Raw genomic sequence first — 18,446 nt, 5'->3', positions numbered from 1 at the left:
AAGCTCTCTCTCTCTGAAATAAATAAACAAAAATATATATGTAAAATATATTATATATATAATATATATATATATATCTTTCAATGTATAGCCACACCCAGGGTTTCAAAGAGAAACTCTTTCATTCATATGCAGAGAGAGAGGGCGTGGATAGGGTAATATCTTCTCCTAGAATTTCATTCGGAATCCCTAATGTGCTTAATAATGACCTAGCTCCACCCAGAGACCGACCCAGGGGCCCATTCCCAGCACGTAACAATTCTAAGTCAGGTTACCATTAGACACATCCATAGGTAAAGTGAAGGAGTTTGGTCAAGGCCTTCCATGCTCAACTTCAACCTTACCTAGACTGGAGCCCTTGGGGAAGGCTGTCTCAAAGTCATCAAAGGGCGTCTGGTACACACTCCCATTTAGTTTAGTCCACACAAAACTGATTTTCAGTGTTTTCAATTTACTACCAACATTTTGGGGAGATCTCACCAAAATTTCTGAATTTTTGGTCCCTCTTGAGAAACCTGGGACCTGAGAACCCTAGTCCCCATGCCTGCAGGTAGGATCCCTTGAGCTGGTAGCAGCTATCCCATTCAAAGCGTGGGTGCTGTCTGGCTCCATACACTCCCTACCACTGCCTAGGGTCTACCTATGTCCTAAGGCTGAGTATCAAGGGCTGCCCCCTCTCCTTGGCACTGTTAATTTTCTCATGCCTGTCCTGCTTCACTCACTGAAGATACCTGCTCTGTAGGCATCTGAATTTTACCCCAGAACTAACATTTGACATGAGCTAATATATTTCCAAATATATTTGGAGTGATTTTTTTCTTTGTCATTCTTTGGTTCACGTGTATACTTTTCCCCTCCCTCTTGATTAGTGACCATCTACAGACATAGAGCACATGTATGCTTTGCCAGCAACTTACTACCATTTGAAAAAGGCCCTCCCTACCCTCATGGGCCATCATTAAAGACCACTGATTCTGCTGGGTCCCCTCTAATCCTTAGTTATTTATACTGACACTACAGCTGCATGCTAGACATCTTATCCCTAAAAGCAGCCCAAAGACAATACCTACAAAGAAAGCCTTAGTCATGAGGTAAGATACACTTTACATACAGAATGTTTGCCCATTAGAATCAAGGTACCCTTTTCTAGGGCGTAAATTAGAAGGAAGACTTCAGGTGCAATCACTTCCTTCCTAAGAAGATATTTAATCCTGTTGGTGACCTCTGAATGGGGTCTAGTGTCTCAAATTTAAGTCACTATAGGAAGTGGGTGATATGTAATAAATGTGCAAAACCTTCTATTTACACCAAGGATCTATCAACAGACGAATGGATAAATAAAATGTGGTATATGCATAGAATGGACTATCACTCAGCCTTAAGGAAGGAAATTCTGACACCTGCTACAAGAGAGGCAAATCTTGAAGACATCATGCTAAGAGAAATAAGGCAGTCACAAAAGGACAAATACTGTAGGATTCCACTTACATGAGATACCTAGAGTAGCCTAATTCACGGAGACAGAAAGTGGAATAGTGGTAGCCAAGGGCTAAGGAGAGGAGAGAATGAGGGGTTCTGTTTAATAGGCACAGAGTTTCAACTGGAGAAGAAGAAAAAGTTCTGGAGGTGGATGGAGGTGATAGTTGTACAACAGTGTGAATGTACTTAATGCCACTGAACATTAATATGGTAAATTTTATGTAATGCGTATTTTATGATAATAAAAAGAAAACAAAAGCCTAAGGAGGGTTTATGGGTGGGGGGAGCTTTCTACTGCTAGGTGAACTTATAAGCCCATAAAAAATGTCACAATGTGACAATGCTCAGAGGGCAAGACGCGGCCTGAAAGGCTGGTCTGGTTCCACCTGACCTAGAGCGCCCATCCTAGAAGAGTATTCACTTCCACGCACAAGCAGAAACCTATCATAGGGTTGACAGCCTTACCAACTGGCAGCTTGGGGACACTACACCAAGAACACCTCTCAGGCAATGGAAACATTAACCTCCCAGATTTTTCCAAGCACACACTAAATCTTGCGCTCTTATGCCAAACCGTTCTTGGCACAGATATAACGGCAACATTCGACAGGTGTATCAAGTCTGGACACATAAAGAGGCTCTCCATGGAGAGGGGGACAATGGCTGTGGTGATGATGGGTGGATGGCAGCAACTCTGGACTCAGAGAGCAGGTACTGGCACCAACTCTGGGCACCATTCACTTCCCAAGCCGACCACCCGTCAGCCGAGCCAGCGGCAACTGCTGTTCTGCACCGTGCTTCTCAATAAAACAATAAGGTTCGACACAGCTTGGGCATGCAAGTGGGCAGAATCCTTTCAAGATGGTATGAAAGTCAAACTCAAGTAGGATGAGGTCGGTAAAGCAAAATTTACAGAGATGCTATAGGAGCATTGGAAACAGGCTTTTATTTAACAGAAACTTACACAAATTTGATACAAACCCTACATTATGCAAAGCTTTATCACAATTCTACACATTATAACTTGCGGGAGTTGGTTGGAGAGTGGGTTATTATTATAATTATTAGCATTTTGAAAAGGGACCTTTTCTATCAGAAAATGTCACCGAAAAGGGCTACAGGATACAAAGACACCCTTGGTGAGCTCCTCCCGGGACTGGCCTTGAATGAGAAAGCTGAAGGGGCTAGCAGGAAGTCTGTGCCATCCAATCTCCCCTTTCAAAGGCAAGAGAGATTCTCAAGCTCAGACCCATTTCAGTAACACGGACACTCAAGGACTCACTGACGGGAATATCCGGCGTTAGGCTGTATGTTCATGATGATGATTCTGCTTGCAAGTGAGGGAAGGTCAAGAGCATGGACATGCAGAAGATGTGGAATAGAACGGAGTAGCCTGGCCAGGCAGCCCAGCTCCGTCCCTAGGCCACAGACACAGAGCTGAATTAACATTTCTTAGGCCATCACGTTCACTGCCACCCACATGGCCACAAGGGAACATGTTAGAAAATGAGCCTTTCTCCTTTACCCTCACGAGCAACTGAATTTGAGGCTTCTGTCACTCAGGTTGGCCTTCCTCGTCCTTGGAGACCCTCTAGAACTTTAGGGCCCCTAAAGCCAGCTCAGCAGAAGGCTCCCTCTGCAAGTCTCCTCTGGAAGTTGTTAGGTGACCAAATGAACATCATCTCAGCTGATGCATATTTTGTCATCTTTTTTTTTTCTCTTTCTTCACTGCATTATTTTAAACAAAGCTGTCTGTATTTGAAAATGTTGCCCTCGCAGAGATATGGTTAATCACTAGATGGAATTCCTTTCTGAACTAGGCCTCATCAGACATGACGACCAGAAGGCGAGCTGCTTATTGACATCCAGATAAATGGGGATTGCCTATGGGGAGGGGGGTGGGGAAAGGAGTTTTTTTGGCAGGGGGCAGGGGCGGAGAGACTGCTGATAGCCTTTGTGGCTAATTTATTTCGGTCACGTCTTAACACATAACCACATAACATCACCAACACTTTCAATAGAATTTTGAAGAAGGAAAAAAAAAACCAATCACTCCTCACTTACCACATCCAACTCGCAGAAATAAAAATATCTAAAGCACATACATGAATGGCTTTTTTAAAAGCCTGAGAGAGCAGAGTTGATCTTTATTTTCTTATTAAAAATGTGGGGTATTTTTCCTTAGAGTTAATATGCAGTCTTTATTTTACATTAAGTACTCTTTTGATTTCGTGTCTTCACAAAATTGCTTTTAACTTTCGAAGTAGAAGGTACTTTAAACAAAAATACTGTGCCACGTCAGCACTTTTTTCTTTTAAATATTGAAATAAATAAAATAGTTAACTCTTTTTTTTCCGTCAGTTTGTTCGTGTTTAGTTATTTCTATTGTAGAGCAATTCCAGTCTGACCTGGGTACTTTCTCACAGACACTTAAAGAAAATGTAATGAAGAATTTTTAAAAAGGAAAAAAAAAAATCTTCTTATTGCACAAACTTAGGCCATTCCCGAGACTTCTCTGAGCTGAGCTGAGTCGCGCTGGAGGCGTTTCCACAATCCAGGCTCCTGTGTTGGCTGAAACACACGCACAGGAGGGGGCCAGGCAAGGGAAGAGGAAGGAGGAGAAGAAGGAGGCACAAATCAACGTGGCTTCTTGTCACTCTCTTCGGAAATGGCTTGCTTGGAGGATGCCGGAGTCCCCAGGTCATAGAGTTGACTGCAGAGGGAAAGGCAACAAAAGATAAAACAAAAACAACAGTACAGGACAACTACCTAAAGAAAGGAAAGATTAAAATTAAGGGGGTGGTGGAAATGAAATGAATTGAAAAGGAAAACAAAGAAAGGAGGGAAGAGAACGTACTACCTATGGCCATGCTAATGAGACCACGGCCATGTGCAAGGAGAGCCAGGCCGGTGTCTCCTGTGCCGTGAGCACCAGCAGCACGAGATCAGCCAGCAATCGGGCAGGTCAGCTGCGCCTGGACAACCAGGTGACACAAGAAACAGCGAGGATGCGGCTGCAGTTTCAGTCCCTAGGTGGTGGAGTAAGCAAAACTGGGGGCTGGCAAAATCTATTGTTCTTTCTCCTCTACTTGGAAGCTGCATCTTTCCGCTGTTAAAATACCGCAGAAGGACCATTACGATGCAATCTGTCTGCCTGTCACCTAAGTGGAAATGTGTAGTTCCAGGGTGTAGGACCAGTGGCAGTTACAAAAACCCCAACGGATGCCCCACTGGGGCCTGAGGCTTCATGCACACACCCTCACCCCCCAACCCCAAGTGATTTCAGGCTGTCAGAATTACTGAGGGAGGGAACCAAGCCCAAAGATCCATTCGAGTCCCGAACTAGCCCAGTGATCCCAACTGCCAGCCTTGGAACCTGGTGGCAGTTCAATCCTGACGGGTCTTTTAGCCAGGATAAGTACCAACCAGGAGTGGATTTTACTTCTAGCCAAAATGAAATCTGCCAAGTTATTTCAGTCTTCGGAATGGAGTATTCCGCACAAAGGAGAAAGCACTACAACCAAGTACTATCACATTTCACCCCAGAAGCAGAGGACATAGCTGGGCACCCCTAAACAGTGCCCAGGTCACGTCGGGCTGGGTGGTGAGGGAGGGAGGAAAGGAAGGAGGGGCCCAACTTGAAAATGGCCAAGGCTTTGAACTTTGAACCAAAGTTCAAAACCAAATGAGTGGCTCGTTTGAACCCCCCTTCCTCCATCTTTCTTTCTAATACCCAAGGCATTACTCACTGTTCAGGGGTACAAGACTGGTATAGATACTTCCAAAACTAAGACTCTATCCGTCTACTTAATGTTTTCAAAGGGAGGCTGAGAAGAGCCTCACCTCTACCCACCACCAAGCCCTCCCCCTCCATCTGCTCCTATTTCCTTCCCCTCCCTCCCATCCTGTACCCTCCCAGTCTCCCCTCTCAGATCTGCTTTCCTGGCGCCCTTTCCCAGACTCTGGTCCTCTTCCCTAGCGCTCATCTCTTCACTGTGCCTCCTGCTTCCAGCCCCTTCACTCTACTGATAAAACTAGTTGGCATTCAGACTTCCCACAGGTGCCTGCCGAGTGTTCCCTTATTGGGCACCCAAATTTTCACTCCCTCCGGAAGTCTTTCTGTGCCTCTCCCAGTGCTCCCGACCCCTCCAGTCAGATATCAGCTACTACTCTTTTAGTGAGTCTCTCATAACCATACCCCGATGCCCTTTCAATCTCCTCAAATTTCCCTCCTTGACCCCCCAACACACACACACACACACACACACACACACACACACACACACACACACACACACACTCTTCTTTTGCCCCACTTAAGCCACCTAGAAAATAGTTCCCAAACTTGTGCTCCTAACATCCATTTCCTCCTTCATTTCCTCTGGGTGGGCCAAATGCAGGCTATTGAAAATGTCCCACTGCCTCTCAGTCTTCTGCTTTCAGTCCCCTTCAAGGAAGCTACCTTTCCATCCCTCCACACATCTTCAACTTTCCCCTTACCCCTCTCCTCACACCCTCATTCTCCCTCCTGACCCCCCATCACTATTTCACTGGCTCCTGGAGAACCAGCCCCCTTCTGATTTGACCAATGGATGCTGTGTCCAGATATGTCCTCTCCAACCTCTCTGTCCACATTATTTATTGAGCATCCAACCATGTATGGAATGAGACACTAAATCCTTCCACTAATTAGCTCAGAAATATTGCTCAGTTCTCAGTTTATTTCAACAAATAATTATGGCACAATGGTGTCAGGCACTGTCCAAGGGACATGAATGACATCATCTTTGCCCTCAAGGAACACACCATCTGTTGAATGAGAAAGACTACAGTCATGTTATGTTAAGCACCAAACTAGTGGCATGAACAAAACACGACAGCACAATACTTCAGCATGTTTTTCACTTGTGATTTTGCCATTTTACATGGTTCAGGTTGTGATCTCCAGCTCTGCCTTTTGTTAGCTCCATCTCCATCCTCTCTGACAACAGACATTCTTGCCTACGGATTAAATAGAGCCCTTAGTTGATCTGGATGGCTTCCTCCAAGCAAATCTCCCTCACTACTGTGATGCCCAGCAAAAATAATCACATACTACCCCATGATGCTCTCACACATTTTTAACTACTTGTGAATATCTGGTCTGCCCAACTAGATTGCCAAAAATCCAGTGGACACCAAATCCACTGGTCCCATCTTTAACTTCAGCCTATTCTTCACAGGGCTGAGCAGTCAAATGCATGCCACTGTTATTCAGGCTCTAGTCACCAAATAAATAAAGGCATATATGAATGAAAATGTGTATAAACATACTAGCCTGAACCTGAGCTGAAAGGACAAATGTCTGAGTCACCAATCATGGGATAAATCAATCATGTGCCCCCAGATATGAGGCCCTGAGAAGGATGCAACATCATTTCTATAGTACTCTTACCCAAATTCATAACCTGACTGTAGCCCTTAGGAAACAGTACACAAACCCAAAGAGAAGGGCTTCCTAGGAATTGACTAGCATCAAGGTATGAAAGATAAAGACAGACTATGGAACTAACTACTCCAGATTAAAGGGCTTTAAGAGGACATGACAACTAAATACGACATGTGATCCTAGATGAATCCTGGACCAGAAAAAGGGCATAACTAGTGAGACCCCTGGCACAATATGAATAAGGTCTATAGACTGGGAAGTATTGCATCAATATTAATTTCCTGATCGTGATCATTTTATTGAGATTATTTGAAGAATCTAAGTAAAGCGTACATAGGAACTCTTTGTATTATTTGTGTGAGTTTCTTGTAAATCTGAAATTATTTCAAAATTAACAATTTTTAAGCCTTAGTCATTGGTTGAGGGCCAGTATGGAGATACTTTGAGAACCTAACTGCCAATGCTTTTTAGCTAATAATTCAGTTCTGACAGTGTTCTTCCATCATTCTCAGCTATTTTGTAAATCAATCAAGCAGAATGGTTTCTCCTGTACTGTTATTTTGAGAAAATGGTCAGAAATCACTTTTATTGAGCAAAACAGTATCATATAATTCAATTCTTCAGTGTTAGAAGCACTGGGCATGTGAAGTGTTCACTCCCTGTCACCTCACCCCTCCCACCCTCACCCCCACCCCAATATCACCACCAAAACATTGCCCATGTAAGAAGCTCAGCCTTAGTTCCTTGGGAAAGTTCACAAGGACTTCAACATTGCTATTTCTCAGCAGGAATCTAATGTGAATTTGTTTTGTTTTATTTTGTTTTTATAGCATCAAATACCTCCTCTCAATCCAATGAGGTCTTGAATGAAAGACCTCAAAAGCTTTACTCATTTTACTCAATAAATCTCAAAATACGATCTATGGAGAAGTCAGTATAGACTGGGCAAAGATTATTAGAAGACCCAAATAACCACTTACTGAGCCTGGTGAGGCTGCTCAAACTGTAAGTACAAGTTTAAGATCATATTCATCAGATGTAACAGGAGGCATATTGGGATAATATTAATTAATTTTATTCCACCATGGAGTGAGTACCTCCAAACAGCTTTTAGTTCTCTCCCCGAGTAATGATCTTGTGTTCCCTCAAGTGCTATCTAAAGGCAATATCAGGCTGCAGCCCATTAGGTGCATAGAGAGATACCAAGTGAGCAGGAAGGTTTAAAGGGGTACAATTGATGTGAACATCATATTTTTATTAAATCCTTCTCTCTAAAATACCAGTAGCAAATTGCATTACTGACTTTAAAGTACCTTTAAAAAATTAAATGCATATTTCTCACTCCCAGTGTTACAGATTACGGGACCTGATCTCTACACAGTCTCAATAACAGGAATAAAGGATTAGATTGTTCTAGGTGGGAAAAAAAAAAATCAGATAGACAACAACAGTCATCACTTTTACATCAACAGTTCTCCCCAGGGGATTGGAAGTTTGTAACAAATTTAGAAAGTTCTGTATCTTCGGTTCTCCTATCTTTGGGCTAAGACTCAGAAAATTTGGTGACATGTCTAAAGCATTTTGGGTGGTGCTTTCCTGAGCTGAGGACAAAGGATACTAGTCAGATCTTTGATTATCATCTTGATGACTCTAATTTCTTTTATATTGAATTTGAGTAGTGATACTTATTTAACAAGAGCAGCAACAAAACGATAGGTGTGTTGACTGCAGGCACAGCTCTTGCAACTCCTGAGGTCACGCACACACACACACACAAAAAAAGTCTTCATTCCTAATAGGTGTCAGTCAGTAGGGAATGTCTAGAAATGATGATTTAGAAGATGAGCTCTCGGCAATATTCAGCATAGAAATTTAATCGGAATTGTCTTTTTGGGACCTAGTTGTTTACTCTTCAGTTTTAAAATTGCTTTTAATAAGGTTATCTTTTAAAGTTATATTCATTACAATACCCCTTTCTTTGATTGGACCTGAGAAAAAGCGAGGGATACCAATCTACCTACCTACCTATCTATATCTTCCCCTCTTTGACCAAGTATTAGTTGGAAAAGGAGTATTAGTTGAAAGAAGTGCAGCCGAAACCATAACCAAAAGAAGCATTATGATTGCAGAAAAATCTCAAGGAAATGTATTGCAAGCAACTGTAGTAGCTTGTGGGATTGGGCTCTAAAGGAAAGGGTGGAGAGATTCAACCAGTTAGCATGAAAGTGTGAAATAAAGTTCTTCTCCCAGAATACAGAGGCGCCAAAGTAGTTCTAGATGACAAGAATTACTTTTTATTTAGAGACGATGGGTGACATTGTCGGGAAGTACGTAGATTGAAAAAAATCACTATTGAAATGGCATCACAGGAAGCTGCCCATTCCACTGAAGTTCTGAAAGCTTACATCATGTAAAGAATTTCCATGTTTCTCTTTTATAATAAACTAATGATACCCAAACTTTTAAAAATTATAAATAAAATTTTTTTAATATATATGTATTTAATATATTCCTATATTCCATATACAGGACCATGCAAGTGGCAGCACAGAACAATAATAAAGGAATACAGGTCCTGGAGTCAGGTTGCCAGGGATCAAAAGCTGGCTCCTTATTAACTGTGAGGCCTTAGGTACATTAAATGAACTGTCCTAGGGAAAGCACTCAGAACAATGCCTGGTACATAAATGTTGGCAGTTGTTATATGGAGAAAGGGGGATAGAGGTAGAACATCAACCATGCAGGCATCTGGAAACCCAAGACAGCCAGCTTCCTCTCCTGTGCTTCCTCTGAGTTTCCTTCCTTCACCTTAAGACATTTGTCTTCAAAGCCACGTTCATTCTACTCCCTCAAACCTCACTCAACCTCTCTGGATTGATCTTTCTCAACAGAAAAGTGGAAAATTTGAACTTGATCATCTTCGAAGTCTCCTCCAGTTCCTTTTTGTTTTTTTAAAGGATTTAAAATCTGACAGATGCTATAAGCAAGGTGCGACAAGGTGCTCAGGCCATGCTAGGATACATTATTATGCTCGGTTGGCTACACCAACTGAGAAAGATGAGGACATCTACTACCCCCAAAAGGAGAAACTGAAGATCAAGCTCTGCTCATAAAATTAAAATAGAGAAGCATTTAGCCATCCTCGGATAAATCTTTCCATGGGAGACTGCCTTGTTTAGACAGGTCTTCATTTTGGTTCTTCAGAATCCCAAGCTAGACTCTGAAATTAGGTGGCTTTTTATAATTCAAATTAAGTAGATTTTTTTTTTTTTAATTTCAAGTTCAAAGGCAAGCTGTCATTGAAAATGTTAGGACTACAAACAACTACACAGATTTTGAAAGATCATATAGATTGGCTGGACATATTTTTATTAACAGAGAAGCTCACACTTCATCAATGAGAGCAAGTCGCAATGCTGTGAATCCAACATCTAAGTCAAAGCAACAGAACAGATGATAAGGAAAATGACAGCAAGAGCAGGTTGTATCCCCTTAGCAGAAATCAACTGGAGCCGACCATATGGGCTTTTTCACACAGGTGAGCATGCAGGAATATTACAACATGGGAGGTTTATGCCATATTTGCTAGGAGCAGGGCCACATACAGATTAGGCAGAACATCCCCAAAGTGGGTGAGGTTGTTCCTTTCATTATCTCACAACTGAGAGCAAATGCCCAGGCCAGCACTTACACATTTCAAGCAGGAGAAAAGTAGAAGTTCTTTCTGTCTCAGGCTACCAGGGAAGCACAAAGAGTCCATTTGTGGGTTTCTTTGCTTAGTCTTTGCTTTTGTTCAGTGGGTTTGTTATTTTAATGAGAGGTCTCATTCATGGAGATTTGCAAAGCCCGGATTGTCAAAGTAGATCTTCCCAGACACTTACAAGCAGCCTGTTGCCTGGGTGGCTACTTGGCTCTCCCAACCCAAGCCAAATAGCAGCGCCCATGTCTCTGGACCTGTGCTCTCATGGAGGCCAGAGACCCTGACCACACTTAGAGGAAGTTTAGAATCTTCAGATCTGCGCAGTTGAGTGTTTTCCTAATCAGAGATCCTCTTTAATTTGGACACATCCCCTTGGCTATTAAGTTGGTCCGTGGAGCAAGGAATACCACCCTAGACATGCAGACCCCATGTAGCCAAACTCTCTCCTTCCACCCAAGTACAGTAGCCAGCTCCGACCTCAGATCCCTGGACTCCACCCACCAGGTACAGCCAAGGGAGGTAGCGTGAGCCAAGCACTGCCCCAGCCATTTTTTCTTATGGTTGAAGCCAGAAGCCAGAAGCCCACCATTCTCCACACAGGGTCCCTCCCATAGTCCAAGCAAGCCTCGGTTGCCACACTAGGTCCAGGCCCACGTGGGTAAGCATGCACACACAGAAAGCTGAGGGAAGACACTCCACGCCGGTAGCCAGGCCCACACTAATAAGGTGGTGTGAACCCAGGAAAACAAAAGACAAGCCAGGGGTGGAAAAGGAAAGAAAGAAGACAAAAGAAAAAAGAAAAGAAAAGAAAGAAAAAGAAAGAAAGAAAGAAAGAAAGAAAGAAAGAAAGAACAAAAACAACCACCAAAAAAAAAACCAACTACGATGGTTTTGCCCTCCCTGTAAGCCAGGCCAGCCAACACATACCTTTTGACTAGGACTGCACAGCTGTTCATTCTTGGGACTGCCAACAAGGTGGATGGTCTTCTCCATCGCCCAGGGACCTTGAGCAAGTGTTGCTTTGGTTTATTTCAGGAGGTGCTATTGGAAACATAAAACAAGGTGCCTGGAGGGCACTATAAAAAAAAATAGAGGAAGAAACACGGGAGACTTGATCATCCAACGGGAATTTATGTTTGTCAACAGGGGCCAGGGGAGAGGGACATATACTGTGAGGTATCATTCTTCCTTCCATGAGCACGGCCTCGGCTTGCTTTGTCACTGCTGAGTCCATGACTTTCTGTTTATATTCCATTCCTGCATTTGGAAATTGCTCTTCGCCAGGAGGAAAGTGAGGAGAAGCCCAGCGACTACACCACAGCCAGCTATGCTGGTGGAGGGGAGGAGCCCGGGAGGTGCTGGAGTCAGGGCCCAGGCACTGGAGGGAGGCCACACGCGGAGGCCCAGACTTCCCAGGAGCTGCTGACATTTTCTCACAAGCAGGGAGGAAGATGGAAAGGTTAGGGAGCAGAAATGGGGAAGGGGTCTGCCGTAGGGAGCCACACACTCCGTGGGGTACAGAAAGCACCATCATCTCCCAGCGAGGAAATCCTCCCGACTAGGTGTCCTTGAATCAATCCCTCCCCCAGCGGCTCTCTCCCAAGCAGGATATCACTTCAATTGCTTTGATTTGCTTTCTCTCTCTCTCTCTCTCTCTCTCTCTCTCAAAAAAAAAGGTCCATTTCTAATAATAGCTAGAATACATAAATAATCATTTTTAATGTTATTTGTTGTTTTCAAACCCAATGTTCCTCCTCTCTTCATTTTGCCAATAAATAGGAAAACTGAGGAAATCGACTCTGCTCAAGTCAAAAAGATCCCCACCACCCATCCCCAAAGAGAGACAATCCACCTAACTTCCCATTTCTACGGAAAATTAACAGTGCGTCCCAATGCCATCTCTCTGAAGGACTGTCATTCTGCTCTTTTGTTCTGCTTTGTTTCAGGAGTTTGTGCTTCTGTTGTACATACCCAAAACGGGGGGCGGGGGAGAGGATGCGTGTGGAAGGAGAGAGGAAAAAGCAAAGATGAAGGGAAAACCTAAAGTTGACTTTCATTTAAAAAAAATATATATCAGACCCAGAATAATGACCAAAGTCAGAGGGTGACGGCTAGTCGCCCAGAGAGTCTGTTCCGTGGGTTTAGCAACTGCCCTTTTTATCTGCTGTGGGCGAACCCCGGCCACTGCGGCGTCCTCGGCAGGAGCGAGGCTCTTCCAAATCGTCCTCATCAAAGCCGTGGAAAGTTGACGTGTCACTTTCTGACGTGGAACCGAATAAGTCCTCCGTGGTGCGTGCTGCGGCCGCTGCCTCCTCCTTCCTGCCTTCTCCTCCCAAATGAGCTGACATGTATGATGAATATATCAGCACATGGGTTAAGCAACAGACAGCATTATTAATATTCTTATTACATTCTTACAATGTTACTCTTAATAGCAAGACCAAAAACCATTTCACACCAAAAGGGATTAGCTGGGTGCATCACCTGGTGACAGGGATTCAGGGTAACGGGACAAAGCCAACATTTCCAGGGAAAAGGATTCCTCCCTCCCCAGAAAGACATCATCTCTACCATAATGCATATGTCCACAGCTCTGACAGCGACAGATTCAACCGTGGTCTTTCTTTCTCCGCTTCCGTCTGCACACATACGCATGCACGCCTGCTCAACCCTGCCCCAGACAATGAGTTGCCTTGGTGGTTTTTAAGCCTGGTTGGTATTTCTTTGGTGTTTTCGGTTGGTGTTTCTTTGAACACTGTTTGTCCTTCACTTTGACAGTCAGCTTTACAAAGGTATTACTGTCAGATAACCCATTCAAGGTGGTTAAGCCTCCATCCATTTTATTTTTATTTTTACCCATTTCTAATCCCATTCTTATGGCACCCTTTCAATTCTGCCCTTACACCACATAGTTCATTTGCACTGAAAGCGAGAAGTTAGAAAGTCTGATAAGCGGTAGGCAACAAAAGAGTCTTTTGTTTTCTTTAACGACTAGAGGAAATTTCGATGATCTGCATCCGCATACATGTGCGTGCACATACACACCTGTGTGTGCACACACGTACACGCACACACACACGCGCGCGCGCGTGCATGCACACGCACACACACACACTACAGCCACGAAACACGCCCCGGTCTTAATTACTCCAGAAGGTCCAGAGTTGTCAAATCTAACTCAGAGCACTAAAAAAGCAGGAAATAGGGGTTTCGAAGCCTAATAAAATACAGTATCCTGAAATCCAAAAAACTCCGGTTTAAACTTATTCACACTGTAAATGGGCCCCAGGACCACCCCCGAATGAGGTCACAATGTTTCACTTATGGTGTCAATTTCAGGAATCTCATTTTCTCCCCAAGAAACAGAGGTAGCGGGGAAGATGGGAAGGGAAAGACAGTTTTTCTGAGCTTCACACTCTTCCTTGGAAGGATTCCAAGGAGACCCTAGAGAAATATTCGCCCACCTGCCTTCACGAGCATGTCTCGTGGGCTAATGCCGCCTGTTTATTCCCAAGGTAGTGACTATTTCAGGAGCATCGGAGTCAGACCTTGACTAAATCATCCACCAAAATTGGCAAATGCAATGAGAACACCTAGGCTGGTATCAAATAGCCCCTGAGTCACATAGCAGACAGATCTTGGGCGGGGGGGGGGGGGGGGGGGGGGAGGCGGTGGTAGGAATGCTGAATAAAGGCTGGGAGGAGAGAGGCTTTGGATAGACAATACGAACTGCCCACGTCTGGTCCCCCGTGGATCAGATCCAAGTACCCTGTCGTTTGTAGGGAAGAAAAGGAGAAGAGCCAAGCAGCTTGCAGTGAGCATTCTGAAGCTGCCCTCTCTAATGCACCCCAAACCCATAACAGTCCATCACGTTCTGCCTAGAATATCACTCCACCAGGTGACTTTGCTTCTGGCGATAGAGATTTTGTCCGATCATTTGCTTTTAAAAAACACTGAATTGAATTTCACTTGTTTCATTTTCTTTAATTATGTCTAAAACTATTCATTTTCTTTAAAGTATTTAAAACCCAGAGTGCACTGTCACATGAGCCCTCTCCTCTCAGCTAGCACCGGCAGAGTAAAGAGTTCAACGTTAGGTATCATGTTTGGAAAACAAATGAACATGGATGGGCCAACCCAGTCAGGTCCTTAAGAGCTCACTGCTGAGGGTATGTGCACTAGAGACCACAGTCCTTTTCCAATTACTGATTTGCTACTCAAGTCAGTCTGGAACCCTAAACAACCCCAAAAACAAATATAAAAAGACTGAAGTTCAGGTTTGCAAGCAAAGCAAGGGAAGAACTGAGTTGTTACAGTAAACTCAGGTGCGGTCACCTCAGTCTGTCTCCTGGGCCTCAGAGCAGAAAAGACCGTGGGAGAAATATGGGAAGGAGCAATGGCTTCTCACTGCTACACCAACCACCCAGCTGAACAGCATCTCACCCACTAGTCAGCACTGGGCCAGACTAAAGATGAAGCTGAGATCATTTCTCCTTCCTGCCTCGTGCTTTGACTTCACTGACATATCAAACAACATGAAAAATAGGTCTCACCAACCAACCACGACTAGCCAAAGATAATGGTTTGGTTAGAATTGCAAAATGAAACATCTTGAACAAAACTTTGAAGGCCTGAACTCAGTTTAAGAATGAGAGAACAAGACCCAAATCTGTTTTTGTCATTTTAGTCTTTGGAGAGGTCAAAGATGAAAATTACAAAACATGCCAAGTCAACTCCAGATCAGCCCTGAGAACACCTGCCTTTTGGCCCCGTTGATCTATCAGGGTCTCTTTTGTCGGTTTTATATGGGAAAATGGGATGAGTGGCCAATGGAGGTGGTCTTTATGCAGGTGCCCATGAGCCCTGGGGCCTCAGACTCCCACAGTTCAAGATGTGGCTGTTCTCCCTACATTCATGTTTCCATACTCTTCCAGGATGCCCTAGGCACTTCCATAGAACACACACATCTCTTTGCTAGGTGCACACCATCTGATACGAGGAAGCATGTTGCTTGTGTCTCCAGGTGTTTCTTAGATACTACCTCACTGTTGTGTGCCACAATACACACAAAGAAATAACCACCTCGTGGAGAGGCCAGACATAAGCCAAAAGCTCCTTTCCCCTCTTCCTACAGCCCAGGGCACAACTTTTGGTTCTTAAGACTCAAAGAAGAAAAATATCAAAATGACCTGAAAACTCCTCTCCACCCAAAATCACCACCGTGTCTTCTCCACTCCACCCTTCAGCCCCCACACAAGATGGCGGAGGCATGCAAGTGGAACAGCTCCTGGTCTATGGGCACAGATGCAAGAAGGGGCCACACTCACCAGATCGTCCACAGTCTGCACAGGATACCAGCTCTTCAGGCCGCCCACTCTTCTTGTTCATATTAGAGCCCCCCAAGCAGAAGTCACAGTAGTTGTTGGGAATGACTGTCCCATCCGGTCCTTTCTGGGCTATAGAAACATTAAAAATAAAAAGAAATCTGATTTTAGGCTGACATGAGTTTCTACTGGCCCTTTAACTCCCACGGAGTGGCAGAATCTGTTCTAGAAAGAATATCAAGTCTAGAACGCGAGGTTTCGTTACAACCAAGTTGTTAAATTGGGCTAAGTTTTCTTTTTGATCCTCTTCAGCTCAAAAGTTCTAATCTCTTGCAAGCCATCCAGAATTTAGTTTAATTTCGGCAATTTTTGCAAAACCCATCTCGGTGTTTTTACAGAAACTACCTTGCTCCTCAGATTGCATTCCCTGGATGAGCAAAGCATCCAGAAGGCCTACTAGTCAAGTAAACTTCTCTCATCCCTGAACAACCAGCTCTTGGGGCTTAGGCTTCAAATAGCAGGTAGTAACCATAACCAGCGGTGGGATGAGAGGGAGAGAGAATGGGCAAAGCCTAGGCCTTTCCCCTGGGAAAGATGCTCTTGTTTGGGAGATACTCCTTCTGTCCCTGAAAATGAAAACAAAGAAGCACTGATAATAGTCATTTCCAGAAAGGACACTGAAGATGCTTCTGGGGACTCTGATGAACATCTTGGCAGGTACACAAGTGTCCACTCTTGTTCAGCCTCATCTCCCTAAAGTCAGACTCGCATGTATGGAGAGAACCCAGGACTAGTTAATCAGCAGACCTCAAGGGCCTAGAATCAGAGCTGAGCACTCAGCTCAGCCTCATGCCAAAGACAAGTTGAATGGTGAGTTTGTGAGTGTGCCTTAAGGCTTAAGATCTTTGTAAGCCACCCCTGCCAAAGGTCCTTATCCAAAGGCAAAGAAAAATCTTGGGACATGATCTTAAAAACAAAGCTTGTGCGAACAGCACATATTCTCAAGCACTGAAATCATTCTCAGTTCCTAGGGGCTGGCTGAAAAAGCTTGGACAGGTTTCTTTGCATGGGGAGAAATGCCTCCATTCTCTTGCTTTTCGATCCCTATTGTGGAGATTTCTTTGTCACATGAATACTCCCTGTTTGCAACTAAGAAGAAAAGTCTGTCTGTTTATGGGATCAGCCTAAACCACAGGGGTATCTTCCTCCTCACTATACCCAATGTCTGCTGCTATCTTTCATTATTTACTGGCTAACATTAATCAGGGTCCCGTAGGGTACAAATCTGTAAAAGGAAGCAGATATGTGAGCAGAAATACCATCCAGACAGTAAGTGATAAACGGATTCACCCACTTTAATATGATTCCCTCTGGCCTTCACTTCCTCCATGCCTCTGCTTTGCCTCCAGGAATAGAAAAACTTACCTGGGGAAGGCAGAAGACAAAAGCTCGCAGAATTACATTATAGAGAGTTAATCCATTTATCAGTTGCTATTTGGATTGTTTAATCAGTTTCTAAGTCATTGATTTTCATCTTCAGGGAGGCAGACAACTCCCCGCAAAAAAAGGTGTTGGCTGTTGGGGTCAGACGGAGGAGCTGACCGCACCCTGTGGCCTCTTGAGTGTGGGTTTTTTCTTCATCACTCACTGCATCTCAAAGACATCACAGGTCATAAAGAACGGTTTTGCAAATAATCTCCAAAATCAGTACACCTACAAAAATTGTACTCTAAAATTTTCGTTGCCCAAATCCAGAGGAAAGCTCCTTTCATCCTTCTCTCTCACTTGCCATCTTCCAACATTTCTAGAACTCTCTTAAGAAAAATCAAAGCATGTCTATGAAGCAAATAAACTCAGGGTTTTCTCATTAAGAGACTATCCTAGAACGCAATCAAAAGGTGAACAGGAAGAAGTAGGGTATATGAAATTTCGGGGCTGAGTGTAAACCAAAGTGATAGGAACTAGAAAGAAAATATGGAGATGCCAATCACAACTCAGATAGCTTCCCACATGAAAAGCGATCAAAGACGTCCCCGTGTATCATACCACTAAAAGTCTCAGGAGCCCCAGCCTCACCATCTGTCTCTCCTGTTCTTTTAGGGACTTCCTATTATGTCAGATTTTCTCTCCTTTCACAAAATCTTTAAGCAACCAAAGAATCTGGTTTTCTCCAACACAGTGTATGCCTTGTGATTTATGAGGATGAAGTAGAATAGAGTATAAGAACTCCCGGGTAATTCTTCACAGTCTTTCCCACCAAGAGATCATCAGTAGAATGCCTTCATTGAATCAGGGACTCCAATACTACAAGAAGTTAAAAATTCAGAAATGATCTAGTAGGGCAAAGCAGGTAGTGATAGAGAAATTGGTCCTGTGTAAAAAGACCAAAGGAACAGAATTTAATTCATCTAATGAAGAGAAATTTCTGAGAAGACGGAATCAGAGCAGAATCCCCACATATATTTGTATTGGTTGCTGGCCATACAAAGGGCCTGGCCAAGGGGGTGAAGAAGGT

General features: G+C 43.8%; 1 protein-coding gene across 3 annotated transcripts in view; it reads right to left on the bottom strand.

The window, feature by feature from the left end:
• DPF3 (double PHD fingers 3) overlaps positions 1-18,446 on the bottom strand; it is a 246,733-nt gene that overhangs the window by 40,589 nt on the left and 187,698 nt on the right. Inside the window, exons 8-10 of one of the 3 annotated variants that reach the window (XR_003515591.1) lie at positions 15,935-16,063; positions 11,535-12,948; positions 2,405-4,192 (exon numbers count right to left, since the gene is read on the bottom strand). Coding sequence is in view for 2 of the 3 variants with exons in the window: in XM_027569209.1 (XP_027425010.1) it covers positions 11,560-11,648; positions 15,935-16,063 (218 nt within the window). In the remaining variant the exon portion in view is untranslated. Of the gene's footprint in view, positions 1-2,404; positions 4,193-11,534; positions 12,949-15,934; positions 16,064-18,446 lie in introns of those variants that run through there. The other 2 variants (XM_027569209.1, XM_027569208.1) reach the window with 2 other exon arrangements.

The sequence above is a fragment of the Zalophus californianus genome, chromosome 6 (genome assembly GCF_009762305.2).
Source record: "Zalophus californianus isolate mZalCal1 chromosome 6, mZalCal1.pri.v2, whole genome shotgun sequence".
Lineage (NCBI taxonomy): Eukaryota > Metazoa > Chordata > Mammalia > Carnivora > Otariidae > Zalophus > Zalophus californianus.
Note: the sequence above shows the minus strand (reverse complement) of the source record. Positions and strands in the feature narration are given on the sequence as shown.